This window comes from Rattus norvegicus, chromosome 3 (assembly GCF_036323735.1).
Source record: "Rattus norvegicus strain BN/NHsdMcwi chromosome 3, GRCr8, whole genome shotgun sequence".
Taxonomy (NCBI): Eukaryota; Metazoa; Chordata; class Mammalia; order Rodentia; family Muridae; genus Rattus; species Rattus norvegicus.
In genome coordinates this window covers 57,340,632-57,354,950 of record NC_086021.1, presented here as the reverse complement: position 1 = coordinate 57,354,950, position 14,319 = coordinate 57,340,632, and the positions used below count along the sequence as shown (strand labels likewise).

The following is a 14,319-nucleotide window of genomic DNA, read 5'->3' as shown; positions in this document are numbered from 1 at the left end:
GCTTGTACGTGAAGCTCTAACACGTGTTAGGACCAGGGTGTACATCCTGGAAGGGTTGTAACCTGGCTGCAGCCAAGATTACCTTATTTTTATGTTTGGACATCAGGCAATTCCAGCTGAGCCCTGGAATTAATGCAATGGAAACAGGGTATCTCAATAAATACTGTGTGTCTTTGGAAATTATGAAAAAAAGTTATCTTCCATCCCATTCTCTGACTCCTATCAGCTAACTTCATTCTGACCAGGATGTGTGGCCAAATCAGAGCACCCAAACTCACCAATTCAGATGGCAGGCTAACACACCACAGCATGTATCAATGCCAGGTGGATTCTGGGACAGCTCTGGAGGCTTGGTTCTGCTTGTGAGGATTCATTCTGACCTTCGGGGCTGAGAAACAATCTGTACGTGGCTGTACATAAATAGGACCTGCTGCTTAGAGAGCAGCAAAGCCACCTTTGCCTATTGTGAACCAGATTCTGCTTTCTGTTTGTTTGCCGGACTCTGGGCTCTGCAACCAGCTTTTCTCTTACCCCCTGGAAGGGACAGGGGAGACTGGCTATCTAAGAATTGAGAGGAGCATAGCAAAAACAGAGGTATCAGTATTCAGGAGGAATACGGAACATCTGCAGTATTACCTCTGGGTTCACCAAAGTCACAAATACAAGACAGTAACAGTAACAACAATAATACGAATGGGTGAGATGATAAAGATTTTGCTTACATTGTATCATTTCTTTTTTCTTTCTTTCTTTTTTTTAACATTCCCTTTAGCTAGCTTGCCCCAGCCCCACTGTGAATAGCACATCCAATATGGGCGCACACATGCTTAATGATTGGCTAACAATTCCAGTGTTGTTTGAGTGCCCATCCCAAGCCTCTACTGGGAAAGTCACTGAAGAGGAAGATGTCTGTATTTCATGTTCTCACACAGCATGTCCAGAGTGAAGTGGCAGGGGCCAGTGGCCTGCAGAGGGAGTGTCAGGCAGGCAGTGAGGACAGTTACAGGGTACCTTCTCCCATCTTTTAAACTCATGTGCTATCACTTAACAGAGGTGACATATTTTGATATGGCTCTTGTTGTTGTCTTTTAGCAAAACAGAAGCAGAAAGTGGTAAGTTGTGTTTCCTTTTTAAACTCCTGCTAAGGTTCCTATCCGTCCATGCCTGTGGATGTTGCATTTCCGAGACCCACATAGCTATAAAGTGAGGGACGGACCTCGTCAGTGGGGACCCTTAGTAGTGACTTACTGAGAATTCCAGATGTTGTGGATGTCGAGAAGAGAGACTCGAATTTACCTTCTCACTCATGTTGACTCGTCTTTTTCAGACAGAGCACATTCCTCCGTATGATGTTGTGCCATCAATGCGTCCTGTGGTGTTAGTGGGGCCATCACTGAAAGGTTATGAGGTACAATTTCATCCGTTGCTCTCCTTTTCCTGACCAAGAACCCCGGGGACTGTCCTTTGGATTCTGGCCCCTCCAAGGTCTGAGTACAGATAGGAACCGGTGTAAGGTAGCTCATAGTGTTTGTAGGCAGTTGTGGGGAAAACCGGTAAAAACCAGAATTAAATTCTGGAGATTAATTAAACATTGCCATGTAATAAAGAAGCCTACAGGCTGTGGTACCTGACATTTCAAATTTTGCCATTCTGGCTTTGTGCTTAAATGGATAAAACAAGGGGGATGTAATATCTAAGTCTGAAGCAGGACAACCTTCAGGCTACCCACCTCTCCCCCAAAAGATGATGTCTGATGGGGATGAGGCATTTAGTATACATTTGTTGAATGACCTAATGACTTTCTCGAGGCAAATCTAAGATTCTATCTCTCTTTCTCTGAGTTGGAAATGTCAGGTGATGAGTAGGAAAGTTATAAACAAAAAGTTAAGTTCCTGACAAGAAGAATACCTAACACACACGGGCAAGCAGGGCAGCCGAGCCCAGTACCAACTTTAAGATTATCCACTGCTCATCACTAGAAGCAAGCATAACTCAGCCATGCAAAGATGGACAGCATGCCTGTGCATAACGAGATTATGATCTCCTCGAGGAAGGGCCACATCCTGAAGAAATAGGAAGGAGGGTTTGCCTGGGGTCCTGGTGAAAACTATAGGTTCATTCCTCAGCACCCTGGAGAAGAAGCATGGGGAGACACTAACAGCTGTGTCTGGTTGTCATGAAAGTCTGCCCTCTGAGACCCACTGTAGCTGCCTGGATATCATGGGGTCTCTCCTCGGTCACTGTGTCCTTTGCTTCCGCCTCTCTCACTTTTGACTTCTCTCTCTCTCTCTGTCTCTCTCCCTCTCTCTGTTGTGTTTGCCTCGTTCTTTTTTTCTCACCTCTGCAAAGGTAACAGACATGATGCAGAAAGCCCTCTTTGATTTCCTGAAGCACAGGTTTGATGGGAGGTGAGACATACAGATGTTTTTGTCTTTTGCTTTCTTCCCCTTAACTGAACAAGTGTGATAAACTGATTCGTGGATCTGTGTCCAACCATTTCAGAAGTCTAGTAATTACACTGGACTCAATGTTCTGGGAGAATATACACTGGGACAGCTATGAAAATATGAAATTATACTGAGGCCCCCAAGGACAGAAGGGCCTGGAAAGGGAAATTAATCCATTTGTTGGGTATAATACATATTTGTGTTTATTTTCTCCCTTACTGGTGATTTCATACCAAACTGGTTTTCATGAAGAAATTGGTTAAAATGTTTGTTTCTGATGAGTGTAATGGCTCACTAGTCATATTGGGTAGTGTCTGGAAACTGGGCATGTGTGCAAATGCATGTATTATGTACGTGTGATTCGAAGGTCTAATATATATACATATATATATAATATATATGCTTTGTATATAATACATATATGTGAATTATATATGTATATATATATGTATTATATACAAATAACAAGGGAGCAGCAGTCATCACTTGGACATAAGCTTCAGCGTCACTATTGAAGGAAACCACTTATTTGCACATATGTTTAGAAATAACTTTGTTATGTTTTTTTAGGTATGTTTTGTACATATCCCACTACAAGCCATTATCAATATGAGCCCTCAGATTCTGAGCTTCAGTTCTGTGGAAAGCATCTAGAGCTCTTAGGTTTTCTAGGGAAGTGAGGGAGATCTGTATTGACTTAACAATGAGAGCATGCTTATCCTCAATGTGTGGTCTGTGCAGAGACAGCCACAGGGAGAAAAAAAAAACCTGAACTTTGTCAGAAGTGAATTTATATAGTGCACATTGAGAAACCTCAAGAATGTGTCCAGGTTATCACTTTAAACTGAATAGTTCCTTTTAAAACTCTTTAAATACTTTGAAATAGATTTTAGAGTTTAATTAATGCAGCATTTAAAGAAAAGGCAAAGTGATCATGCCTCAAGCACAAATCATGTATAGATAAAACTTAAGTAAAAATATGTGTAATTTCATACAAATATGTATATGCATTATAATTTGTCAAATAAAAGCCTTCTATGTGGTCATGTGAAGATAATCATTGTATCTAAGACTAGATACAATATAAAAAAAAACTGAGGGGATGGGTGGGGCGGTGATGAGAGTGCTTGTGTACAAACAGAGAGCCTGAGTTCAGACGATCAGCACTCACAGAAAAACCAGCATTGACTCTCATGGGCCGGCAAACTCACTGCTATGTAGGAAGGGATGAAAAACCACAGGAGGGCTTGCTGGCACTGGGTTAGGAAAGACTGTTTCAAATAAATAGGGTGGAGAAGAGCAGATTGGGATTCCCAGTGTCTTCTATTGTGGACACCTGAGCACAACACACACATACACATACCATATACAATACGTACATACAACACACACACACACCACATATACACTTACACACGTGCACACATATATACACACACATACAACACATATACACACAATGTACACACAGCACATACACATACATACATACATACCACATATACACTTAAACACATGCACACACATATACACACATACAACACATATACACACAATGCATACATACAACACACACACACCACGTATACACTTACACACATACACACACACAACACAACACACACATACAACATATACACACAATGCATATACAGCACACACACATATACACAACACATGCACACACACACACACACACACACACACACACAGCTATGATTTTTTACTTCCAGTAATTGAGAATTGCATTGAAGAAATGGGGACTATTGTCTGCCCTTAGGTGGATTTCTAAGTATATGACTGAATTTAGGATAGGTCACCTTACTGATAGACCCCCCAGATGCATAATGACTTGAACACACTGGAAGCTTGATTTTACTCACTAAGTGATCGGAGTCAGGGATTCCTGCTGGAGAAGAACAGGTAAGTGGTGAGGGGAAGCTCAGGCAGAACATTTGCTTCACCTACCATTTGGGGCCCTTGGCCTTTGACCTCAGTTCTCCAGTTAGCTAAAAGGGAAGGGGCCTCTAGGGCCTGCAAATAGTGCCCATAAAAGCTCCTTTCATTGGCTAGAACTGTGCTGTGTTCTTAGCTGTGAAGGAGAGTGGTAAGTGCCATGTAGCTGTATACCTCAGATGTAGAGAAAACAGAGCTTGCCATAGTCTGGTGAGCACAGAATGTTGATTAAAGGGGGAAGGCATGGTTATAGTCTCTCTCTCTCTCTCTCTCTCTCTCTCTCTCTCTCTCTCTCTCTCTTTCTCTCTCTCTCTCAAGACAGGTAGAAAAATGAGCTATCTTGGAGGAAACAAGAGGAACACAATGAATATTAGAGTCTTGGCAGAGGAAACATGAGTTCTTCAATTCTAATCTCTCCTCCAATCACTACCCTCAGATAGACAGCCAACCCTCTTCTGTATAGAAGGCTCTGGCTACTAGGGAACTCATGTCCTAAAAATGTATTACAAAGAAACAGCTAGACCTAGACTCTAACTTACAGTAATGGTCTATGTCCTGTCCTGTGGTGTTCTGGGCCATAGCTCTCACCCACAAGTGCCTCTGGGGATGGAAGGCAGCTAACATGAGAGGCCATGTCTGCTCTTCTAGGTTGCATGTGCCTAGTCCTTTCAGCTCTGTGTGGACGCGTTGGTTTTCACCTCGGGTGCCGTCACTTTTCAGAGCAGTGCCCCCACCCCCTCTAATACCATCACAGCCCTCGATGGGAACAAATTCCTAACTCGGCCTATGCTTGTGTTAGATTGTTTTGGTTCCCCATGACATTCCTACAAATGATGTTGTTAAAGGTTGAAAATAGCATTGGTGAGAGCAAGCAACTACTTCCAAATATTTGGCCAAGGGGAAAGAGCTGAATGGCTCAGTTGCTGTGTCAGTGAGTACAGATGCTGTTCTTAATCCCGAGGCCATGCAAAAGGTTGTTCATTTCGTTGCAGCACAGGCTAGTCCCGAGTCAAGTAGAATTCTCCCGCCATGGTCACTGTATCTACACTGTAGAAGCTTTGTTCATATTAAAGATAGAATTAAAATTTCAATGCCAAGTTTTTATGAGGTCTGATGATGCAGAGAATCTGGGGGCAGTGAGATCTGGAAGCAGCTAGAGCGGCAGCTGGAGACAGAGGCAGGCCTGGAAGAGTCTGGTGCATAGGCAAGGCTAGAGAGAAATGGTTAGTAAAGATGGGGAGTTGGGGGCACTGAGCTTGCTTTCAGGTAACGAGAAGAAGACAGTACTGAAGAAAATCCCCATGAGCCCACTGCAGAGTGAATGGATGGTTGGATAAGGGAGAAGTTGGCTGGGAGCTCCTCATAGACACTAGCACGTCTTCTGTGTGGGGAATACTGTGTTTTGACAATCTGCTGTGTGGTGTTTTTTACCAATTAATAAAATGAGGGAAAACAGCGCATAGCCTTGAGTTGTGATCAGCCGAGGAAGGCGTTGACACGGCGAAGCAGCACAAACAGCACGGTCAACAGGAGCCTGCTCAGAGCTTCTTCGGCTGTGACTATGGTATGGTAGACCTCACAGACAGAGAGTGCCCTGTGGTTTTCAGAAAGAGCAAATTGGAGACCCATGGGTTAGGGGGATTTCCTGCTCAACACTGCTTTTGAGACCCCCATTCAAAGTCAATGCAGCGGAGTAGACAAAACCCATCGGCTTGATTGCAGCAAGCAAAAGCCGGGATGACTTGTCCTTTCATTCTTTGGAAATGTGTCACTTTAGGCCTGTGCCTTACTCAATTCGAGTCTAACTGTAATGCACATAAGGAAAAATGAAAAATGCAGGACCGTGTGGCTCCTGAGGAACCCAAGAGTGATTCCTGTGAAGGGACTCGGTGGCACTCAGCCTTTGAGGGACACAGTAGGCACAGACAGAGTGTCCCGACTTCACACCACAAGAACTACCTGGGCTCATCTTCACCAGTGAAGTTTGTACAACTGCACAGCCCAGCACTGACAGGCTGAGCAAGCCCCTCACCAGCCACAGTTTGCTGACTTACACCACATGTTTCAAATCCCCAAGAGTTGTCATCTAGGCTTTAAATTTTTTATTTTATTTATTATTAATTAATCAACTGAATTTTAATTAATAATTATATTATTAATTTTATTTTTACTAGCACGTATTCGGTGTGCGATCTTTTAGACAATTAGGTAGCATCATGTTATGTCCTGAAATCATGCATGAATCCTGTGAAGCCTACAAGGATAGACAGAGTCCTAAAGAAATGGGAATTATGCTCAACACGCAAACTGAAAGGAACGAACAAAACAACCCAAAACGTTAAAGTGGAAGACAATTTGTAAGAGAAGAATTTAAGCATACAACCTAGAGAGGTGCTAAAACTCAGTACAGAGTTTATTAATGGAAGTCAACTGATGGCATCACAAAGCAGCTGCACCACGTAAATGAAAACCGTTTGCCATTGCAGTTCACAAATGGCCAAAGAAGCGTCTATCTTATAACCAGCATCCCCTTCCACACAGCTCCGACCACAATTCTCTCTTCTTGTGCTGGCTTCAAACACTAGAAATAACTAAACATTTTTGGGCCAACTCGAATGCCTAAATTACTTCATATCTCACTGCATTTCACACTGTTTTCTCTATATATGGGTTTCACCAGGTCTGGGATGGGAGAGTTCATGGTGGTGGACTGTAAACTTAGGAAGATAAGATACAAGGAAATTGTTCCCCTTGAGGCCTTGGAGGTCTTACAACTGTTTTCCTTATATACATTTATACATACACACATACATACATACATACATACATACATACATACATACATACACACATGCATGCACACATGCACACATATATCACCAAGGCAGCTTCTACTTACTTACTTATTTATCTGTTTTTGTTGAGACAGTGTCTCATTGTGTAGCCTTGAATAGCCTGGAACTTGCTGTGTAGACCAGGGTGGTGTGGATCTCCCAGAGAACCACCTGCCCCTGTCTTCCAAGTGCTGGGATTAAAGGTATGCACCGTCACATCCAGTCCTCTGAGGCAACTTATAGAAGGAAGGGTACTTGGGGCTTACAGTTTCGGAGTCCATCACAGTCACAGAGGGGAAGCATTGCAACAGGCAGACTTGGTGACTGGAGCTGGGCACTGAGAGCTGACATCTTGATCATAAAAGTAAGAAACGAAAAGAGCGAACTGGTAATGACATATAGCTTTTGAAACCTCAAAGTAGCTTCCAGTGATGGACTTTCTCCAGGAAGGCCATGCCTCCTAAGCCTCCCCAAGCAGTGACACCGACTAGGTAGTCAAATATCTGAGAATGTGGGGGACATCCTAAACCACCACAAATGCTAAGAACAATCACTCAAGAAACTGGTTTTATAAAGCGCCTTCATCTCCCACAGCGATAATCCTCTGAGATACTAATGACAAGTCTGACACCTTTTTATTGATTAGGGGATGAGTCTCAAACATGCTGTAATTTGGCCTTGAGCATGAAAATCAAAAGAAAGATAGAGGGGACCCTGGGTCTCCCTCAACACCCTGTTCAGACAGCTTTGGAACACTTTTCCATGTGAGCACTAGGGATTTAAAAACATGTGTTATACTATGTGGGAATACTAATTAGAGGTGAATGGCTGTGTCATAACTGAAAGAGATATCTTCCTGTAGGAAATGTGGAGGGGCAGATGAAATAGCTCTGCAGATAAGGACTCCTGCCGCCAAGGCTGGCGTCCTGTGCTAGAGGCCTGCAGCAGGCCGGGTGCAGACTTGCTGGATTTACAGAATGGTTTCGCTGGCTTTCAGGGACGTTAGCTGCTACACCCCATCTTCAGGGTAACTGAACTCCTGCTGTCCCACAGCTACAGACACTGCCTCAATGAGACTGCCAAGGGAAGTCTTTGAAGGTTTCGAGCTGCACCGGTGTGCTAGAGGACCAGGTGGATGTAAAACCTTTGCTGAGATGATTTTTATTTAAAAAGAAAGAAACTAGGGTCTGCTCTCTGGCCCTGACAATAGTAAGCCATTCAAGAGTAAAAACCTTGGTCTTAATACTAGGCATCCAGGCAGAGTCTGCTCCTTCCTGGACCCTACGTCATGCATGTGCATTTTGCTACCAGACAATATATATTATTAATGGAGTCTTTTTCATTAGAAAATAAAATGAGAAAAGGGGCATTCTGCCACCCACATTGTTCCCTCCATTTTTAACTGTCAAAGCAGCTGTTTCCCTATACATTAAGGTCAGGAGAGCTTGGATAGCTTTGTAAAGAAGCTTTAGAACCCAGGGAAAGCCTAAGAATACACATTTGTTCATGATTTCCTCAAAAAATTTAAAAAACCAGGAGTTACGGTTTGGCTTACGTAGAACTAGAAAATCTTGGCACCGCAAAAATTATTCTGGAAAATCTGAATTCTGCCTCAATTCATCCCACTTATCTACAGCCACATACTTGGTTGTTCTAGAATATGAAATGTGAAATATGCTTCTATTCAGATGCTCCACTCTGTAACAAACAGGAAAGCTAGAGCCCCAAATTAAACAACATGAGTCCTGCCTGGGGGAGATTACCATTTCAGAACTGCGTGAGCAGGCATGGCAGCCACAACCTGTAGTCCCAGCGTTCAGGAGGCGAAGGCAGAGGGAGTCCAGCAAGTATGAGGTCAGCCTGGGCTACAGAATGAGACTCTGGGAAGGAAGGAAGGAAGGAAGGTAGGAAGGAAGGAAGGAAGGAAGGAAGGAAGGAAGGAAGGAAGGGAAAGGAAGGGAAGGAAGGAAGGAAGGAAGGGAGAGAAGGAGGGAGGGAGGGAGGAAGGAAGGTAGGAAGGAAGGAAGGAAGGAAGGAAGGAAGGAAGGAAGGGAAAGGAAGGGAAGGAAGGAAGGAAGGAAGGAAGGGAGAGAAGGAGGGAGGGAGGGAGGAAGGGAGGGTGGAACAGAGGGTAAGAGGGAGGGGGAGAGAGAGAGAGGGAAGGAGGGAAGCAGAAAAAGGCAGTAGTAGAAACTGACATACGTGACTCACTTGATTCAAATCCAGTTTGAACCCTCACAATGCTCTCAGCTGGGTGAGGGTTGTAAACCTGCATCTTAGAGAGTTGTTACTGCAAACAAAACTGAACCAGAAGAGAATCGTGCAGCTAGGTGAGCCAGCCTCTTCCTACGAGAGCCTCTCGAGAGCCTCACTGCCTGGAATGAAGCGAGTTTTCTCCGTTCTCAGTTTCCCTCTTAGTAGAAGGTAGAAGTTACTCATCAGGGTTTTCAGATGTCATGTCGAACTTTTCTTTCCCTCCTTTCCTCTTTACTTTCTTTCTCTTTCACAAAACAATGAACTCGTGAGTGGGCCCCCTGGAGAAGACAGAAATTCAGAGGTGTACGGTTCCGCTCATGTTGACGCTCACAGTGGTCCGGGGAAATCTCCTCGCAGCTTTCAGTTTCTGCGCAGGATAATTTGAGTCTGCCTTAAATAATTATCAAGGCATAACAGTTCAAAAAGTTAAAACACTGCTGTGTTCCAAGCACCTGCAGCTTATAAATGCAGCCACCCAGGCCAGCACCACTTGGCTTCAGAACCCCTAGAACTTCGGCACTTTCTATAGCTTGGACGCAGTGGTGGTTACCCTTGGTTCCAGGACAAGGAAGGCTGAGACAGGAGGATTATGAATTCAAAGTTATGCAGATACATATTGTGAGACTCTATCTCAAAAAATTTTTGTTTGTTTGCTTCCAAGCATTTATGGAAAGGACAATTTTAGGTTCTTCCCAAGGCTTCTAGTCACCAGAGTCTCCAGTTGGCATTAAAATGGCCGGAAACAGGAGGAGTGAAAAGACATACAATTAAATACATGCTTGCTTCTCTGCTCTAACCCTCAAAGAAGTTCAGCCCTGGAGAAGAATAAGTCTGCTATGAGGATAAAGGGAAGCGATCCTCCCCTTTCTGACTCAGCCATGATGATGTGCGGATGAGGGTAGGGAAGGTCTCTCTAATTGTCCTAGGTGGACCAGCTTTGAATTCTACAGACAATAGCTGGAAGCTTAGCGGTCTCAATTAAAAATTATTTTAAAATGATAAAAATTTACATGCTATTGCTTGATAATGTGTATTTCAGTTGTTCCCCTCTCTCCATACAAAGTCTCAGCTCTGGTCTTCCGTGATGGCAAGGTGTGTTCTCACTTAACACAACTCCAGTCTCATGCTCACATTGACTTCAGGTATTGGGGTTGAAATACTTCATATATCAGAGATTAACTACTGAGCCAAGAAACACAACTTAGTTACCAACTGGTTGATTTTTTTTTTCTGTGATCAAATGAAGCTTTCCCTTTCCAGCTAGTGGTGTTGGGGTAGAGCAGTTGTGTATCCTGAAGGTCTCATTCAAGAGCAAATCAACTGTTAATTTTGAGGAAATGAAATGGTACAGCTATTTCCTGGAAAGAGCATGCTTAATTCATGTTTTGATCCCGTCCTGGTGTGCTGCATTCTTTAAAGGCGACTTGGCCAGGCCATAATGGAGGGAGCACATTTTCACTGGAGTGGTTTTTCAGCTACAGAGCCAAAGACTGCCACCATTCATGGTTTGTATTTTAATATGAGCCAGAGTCTGTTTAAAATCCTTGTGGCCGATGTTTACTGTACGATGGTTCCATGGTAGTGTGTGGAGTGTCTACTAAGCGCTGCAGCTATGAGTCACTCAGACAGCCACATTTTTACTGGCTTGTTCTGTTCTGTGTTCCTCTTCCTAGGATATCAATAACCAGAGTGACAGCTGACATTTCTCTTGCTAAGAGGTCTGTCCTCAACAATCCTAGCAAGAGAGCAATAATTGAACGTTCAAACACCAGATCCAGCCTAGGTAAGATGTTTTCATATAGGCATGAGGTGTATGGGTGGGGAATATCTTGTCCTACTTGGACACTGACCTGCCTGGAGAAGGGTTGAATATCTGTGGAGAAAGCCAGGCAATGGACAGGACAGGGGCAGAGTCCTACAGCAGTCAGAAACCCCTCTGTCTCTCCCTCCCTTCCTTTTCCTCCTCCTTCTCCCTTCCTCCCTCTTTCTCTGTCTCTCTCTCTGTCCCTCTGTCTCTCTCTGCTTCCCTCCCTCCTTTTCTCCTTCCTTCCCTCCATCCCTCTTCTCCCCGCTCCTCATCTCAGTTCTAGACAATTAGTATGGTGGGAGCAGACTTCTCAGGCTCCTCTACGAAGTTGCTGCTGAACCGTGGGAGACTACGTATTTCCTTTTCCCTAAACTTCACAATAAGGTTTCTGTCGCAGGTAACACATGACTGACATGGGAGGAAACAAGATGTTTAGAAGGGGGAGGTAATGATATCCTTGTTTGGCCAACTGGTATACCCAGAAGAATCACACCTTTCAGTGGAAATGGAGACTACCATGCTGGACCTGCAGAGGACTTAAACTTGTCTTTCCTGGGTACTTGTTGTAAAGCACCTTAAAAATCCTCCCATAAAGAATAAAAAGTTTTCGATGAGTTAGGGTGTGCACAGAAGTGAGCCACTTTGGGGAATGTCTCCCTGAGCCCATGAAATAATAACAGTTTTGACAGATGAGTGAGAATATGAACATCTGTTAACCCCAGCACCTGGGAAGTGGAGTCAAGAGGGTCGGGAGTTCAAGGCCAGCCTAGACTACATAAGACATTGTCTCAAAAGCAAGCAAGCAAACTGAGCCAACTTGGGCACAAGGAACATCACCAGTTCCAGAGATGCTGGGGCACCCCAGTCTAGTGGTAAAGGGTGTTCATTAAGGGCCTCCAACACCAGATTCTATGACTGCCCCAGCTTTGTTTACCAGTAACAGATTTATGAAGAAGCTTCCCTTAGAACCCCTCTGAGAACCCGTCTGGTTTTTGGTTTTCTTGAAGAAGATGAGATAAAAGTGCCTTTGCCTTCCTTATGCCTCTAATTTGCTTATTATACATACTTTCCAACTACCGGGTTTATCCACTGTGTAATGTGGTCTTCTCCTGATCTACCCAAGTTCTACCACTGCTTATGGCACAGGGCCATTGCCCAAGGGCTTTGAGTGTTGCAGTAGTGAATATGAACCAACACTCCAGTTCATTGCTGGCACAGAGTAAATAAAATCCTGGTGTTTCTGAGCTATTTGGACTGAGAGTTAAGAGTGCCTTGTGGGTTCTGGTCATGGGACAGTACAGTTTGTATTACTGCCTTTTTGTTTCTTCAGAAAAATATCAAATGTTATTTTACATTATGCCATAATATGTGAGGCTTGAAACTAAAATGATGTCAGCTTGTTCTGTTGTAGTTCTGCCTAGAAGCTTCTTTAAAACTGTGGCAGATCCTTCAGTCCTTCCCCTAATTCCTCCATTGGGGACCCAGTGCTCAGTCTGTTGGCTAGCTGAGAGCATCCTCATCTGTATCAGTAAGGCTCTGGCAGAACCTTTCAGGAGACATCCATATCAGGCTCCTATCAGTAAGCACTTCTTGGCATCAGCAATAGTGACTGGGTTTGGTGGCTGCACATGTGATGGATCCCCAGGTGGGGCATTCTCTGGATGGTCTTTCCTTCAGTCTCTGCTCCAATCTTTGTCCCTGTATTTCCTTTAGACAGGAACAATTCGGGTTAAATTTTTTTGAGAAGGGTGGGTGGCTCCATCCCTCAATCAGGAACTGTGCCTAACCTCTGGATATGGTCTCTACAGGTTCTCTCTTCCCTTTGTTGGGTATTTCAGCTAATGTCACCCCCATTGAGTCCTGGGAGACTCTTGCTTTCCTGGCACCTGGGACTTTCTATTGGCTACCCCAAGTTCCCCATCCCTCATTGCAACCCCATAGGAAGATCCACAATATCAACCAACCAGACCCCCCAAAGCTCTCAGGGACTAAACCACCAACCAAAGAGTACACATGGAGGGACCCATGGCTCCAGTTGCATATGTTGCAGAGGATGGCCTTATCTGGCAGCAATGGGAGGGGAGGCCCTTGGTCCTGTGGAGACTCGATGCCCCATTGTGGGGGAATGCTAGGGTGGAGAGGTGGGAGTAGGTAGGTTGATAGGGGAACACCCTCATAGCAGGGGGTAAGGGGTGGGATGGGAGTTTGTGGAGGGGAAACCAGGAAGGGGTTTAACATTTGAAATGTAAATAAATGATGAAATAACCAATAAAAATTTTTAAAAATTAAATAAAACTTGTACTAACATTACAAAAAAAGAGGCAGATCAGTTAAAGCACAAATTGAGGACCCACCCCAATTTCCTTCTACTGAAACAGACTGCAGTAAAAATTGGCCTTATTTTCCAAATGCCCTTCTTGAGAAGAATTTCTTTCTAAATCCTTTCTGACATGCTAGAAAGAAATGGATGTATGTTCATTAATACTAACAAATGTAGACTATTATCTCAGCATGGAACCCTTCAGGACGTTAGTATTTGATAATGTGAAGGTGACATGTGCTTAAGCTCATATTTTAAAAGATTGTGTGTGTGTGTGTGTGTGTGTGTGTGTGTGTGTGTGTGTGTGTGTGCGCGCCCACGCCACAGGTATGGAGGTATGTGTGAAGATCAGAGATGCCCTGGAGCAGGATTCGAGGTGGTTGTGAGCTATGTAATAAGGATGCTGAGAACTGAGCTTGGTCTTCTGGAGGAACAATGAGTCCCCTTAACTGCTGAGCCATCCCTCTAGCCCCCTCCCATGTTCATACTTTCTAATGTAGATCACACATTAAATGTCAGTGACTCTTTAAGAAATGAGAAGCTTTTGCTTCTATGCAAAGTCTAGAATCAAATCAGATTTGGGGCATGACCCACTGCATCAGTGATTCATAAACTATATAAAGGACTTTTTGTCGCCGTTCTCCGCTTTTGAGGCAGTATCAGTTTTTGAGACTGCAGCATGCAGTCTAGGCTGAAACT

At 44.0% G+C, this 14,319-nt stretch overlaps 1 protein-coding gene across 7 annotated transcripts in view; it reads left to right on the top strand.

Moving 5' to 3' along the window:
* Cacnb4 (calcium voltage-gated channel auxiliary subunit beta 4) overlaps nt 1-14,319 on the top strand; it is a 262,372-nt gene that overhangs the window by 223,321 nt on the left and 24,732 nt on the right. For 5 of the 7 annotated variants that reach the window (NM_001399143.1, XM_017592000.3, NM_001105733.2 and 2 more), the window contains 4 exon segments: nt 1,093-1,112; nt 1,328-1,408; nt 2,350-2,408; nt 11,167-11,276. In NM_001399143.1, the coding sequence (NP_001386072.1) occupies nt 1,093-1,112; nt 1,328-1,408; nt 2,350-2,408; nt 11,167-11,276 (270 nt within the window). 7 annotated transcript variants of the gene reach the window in all.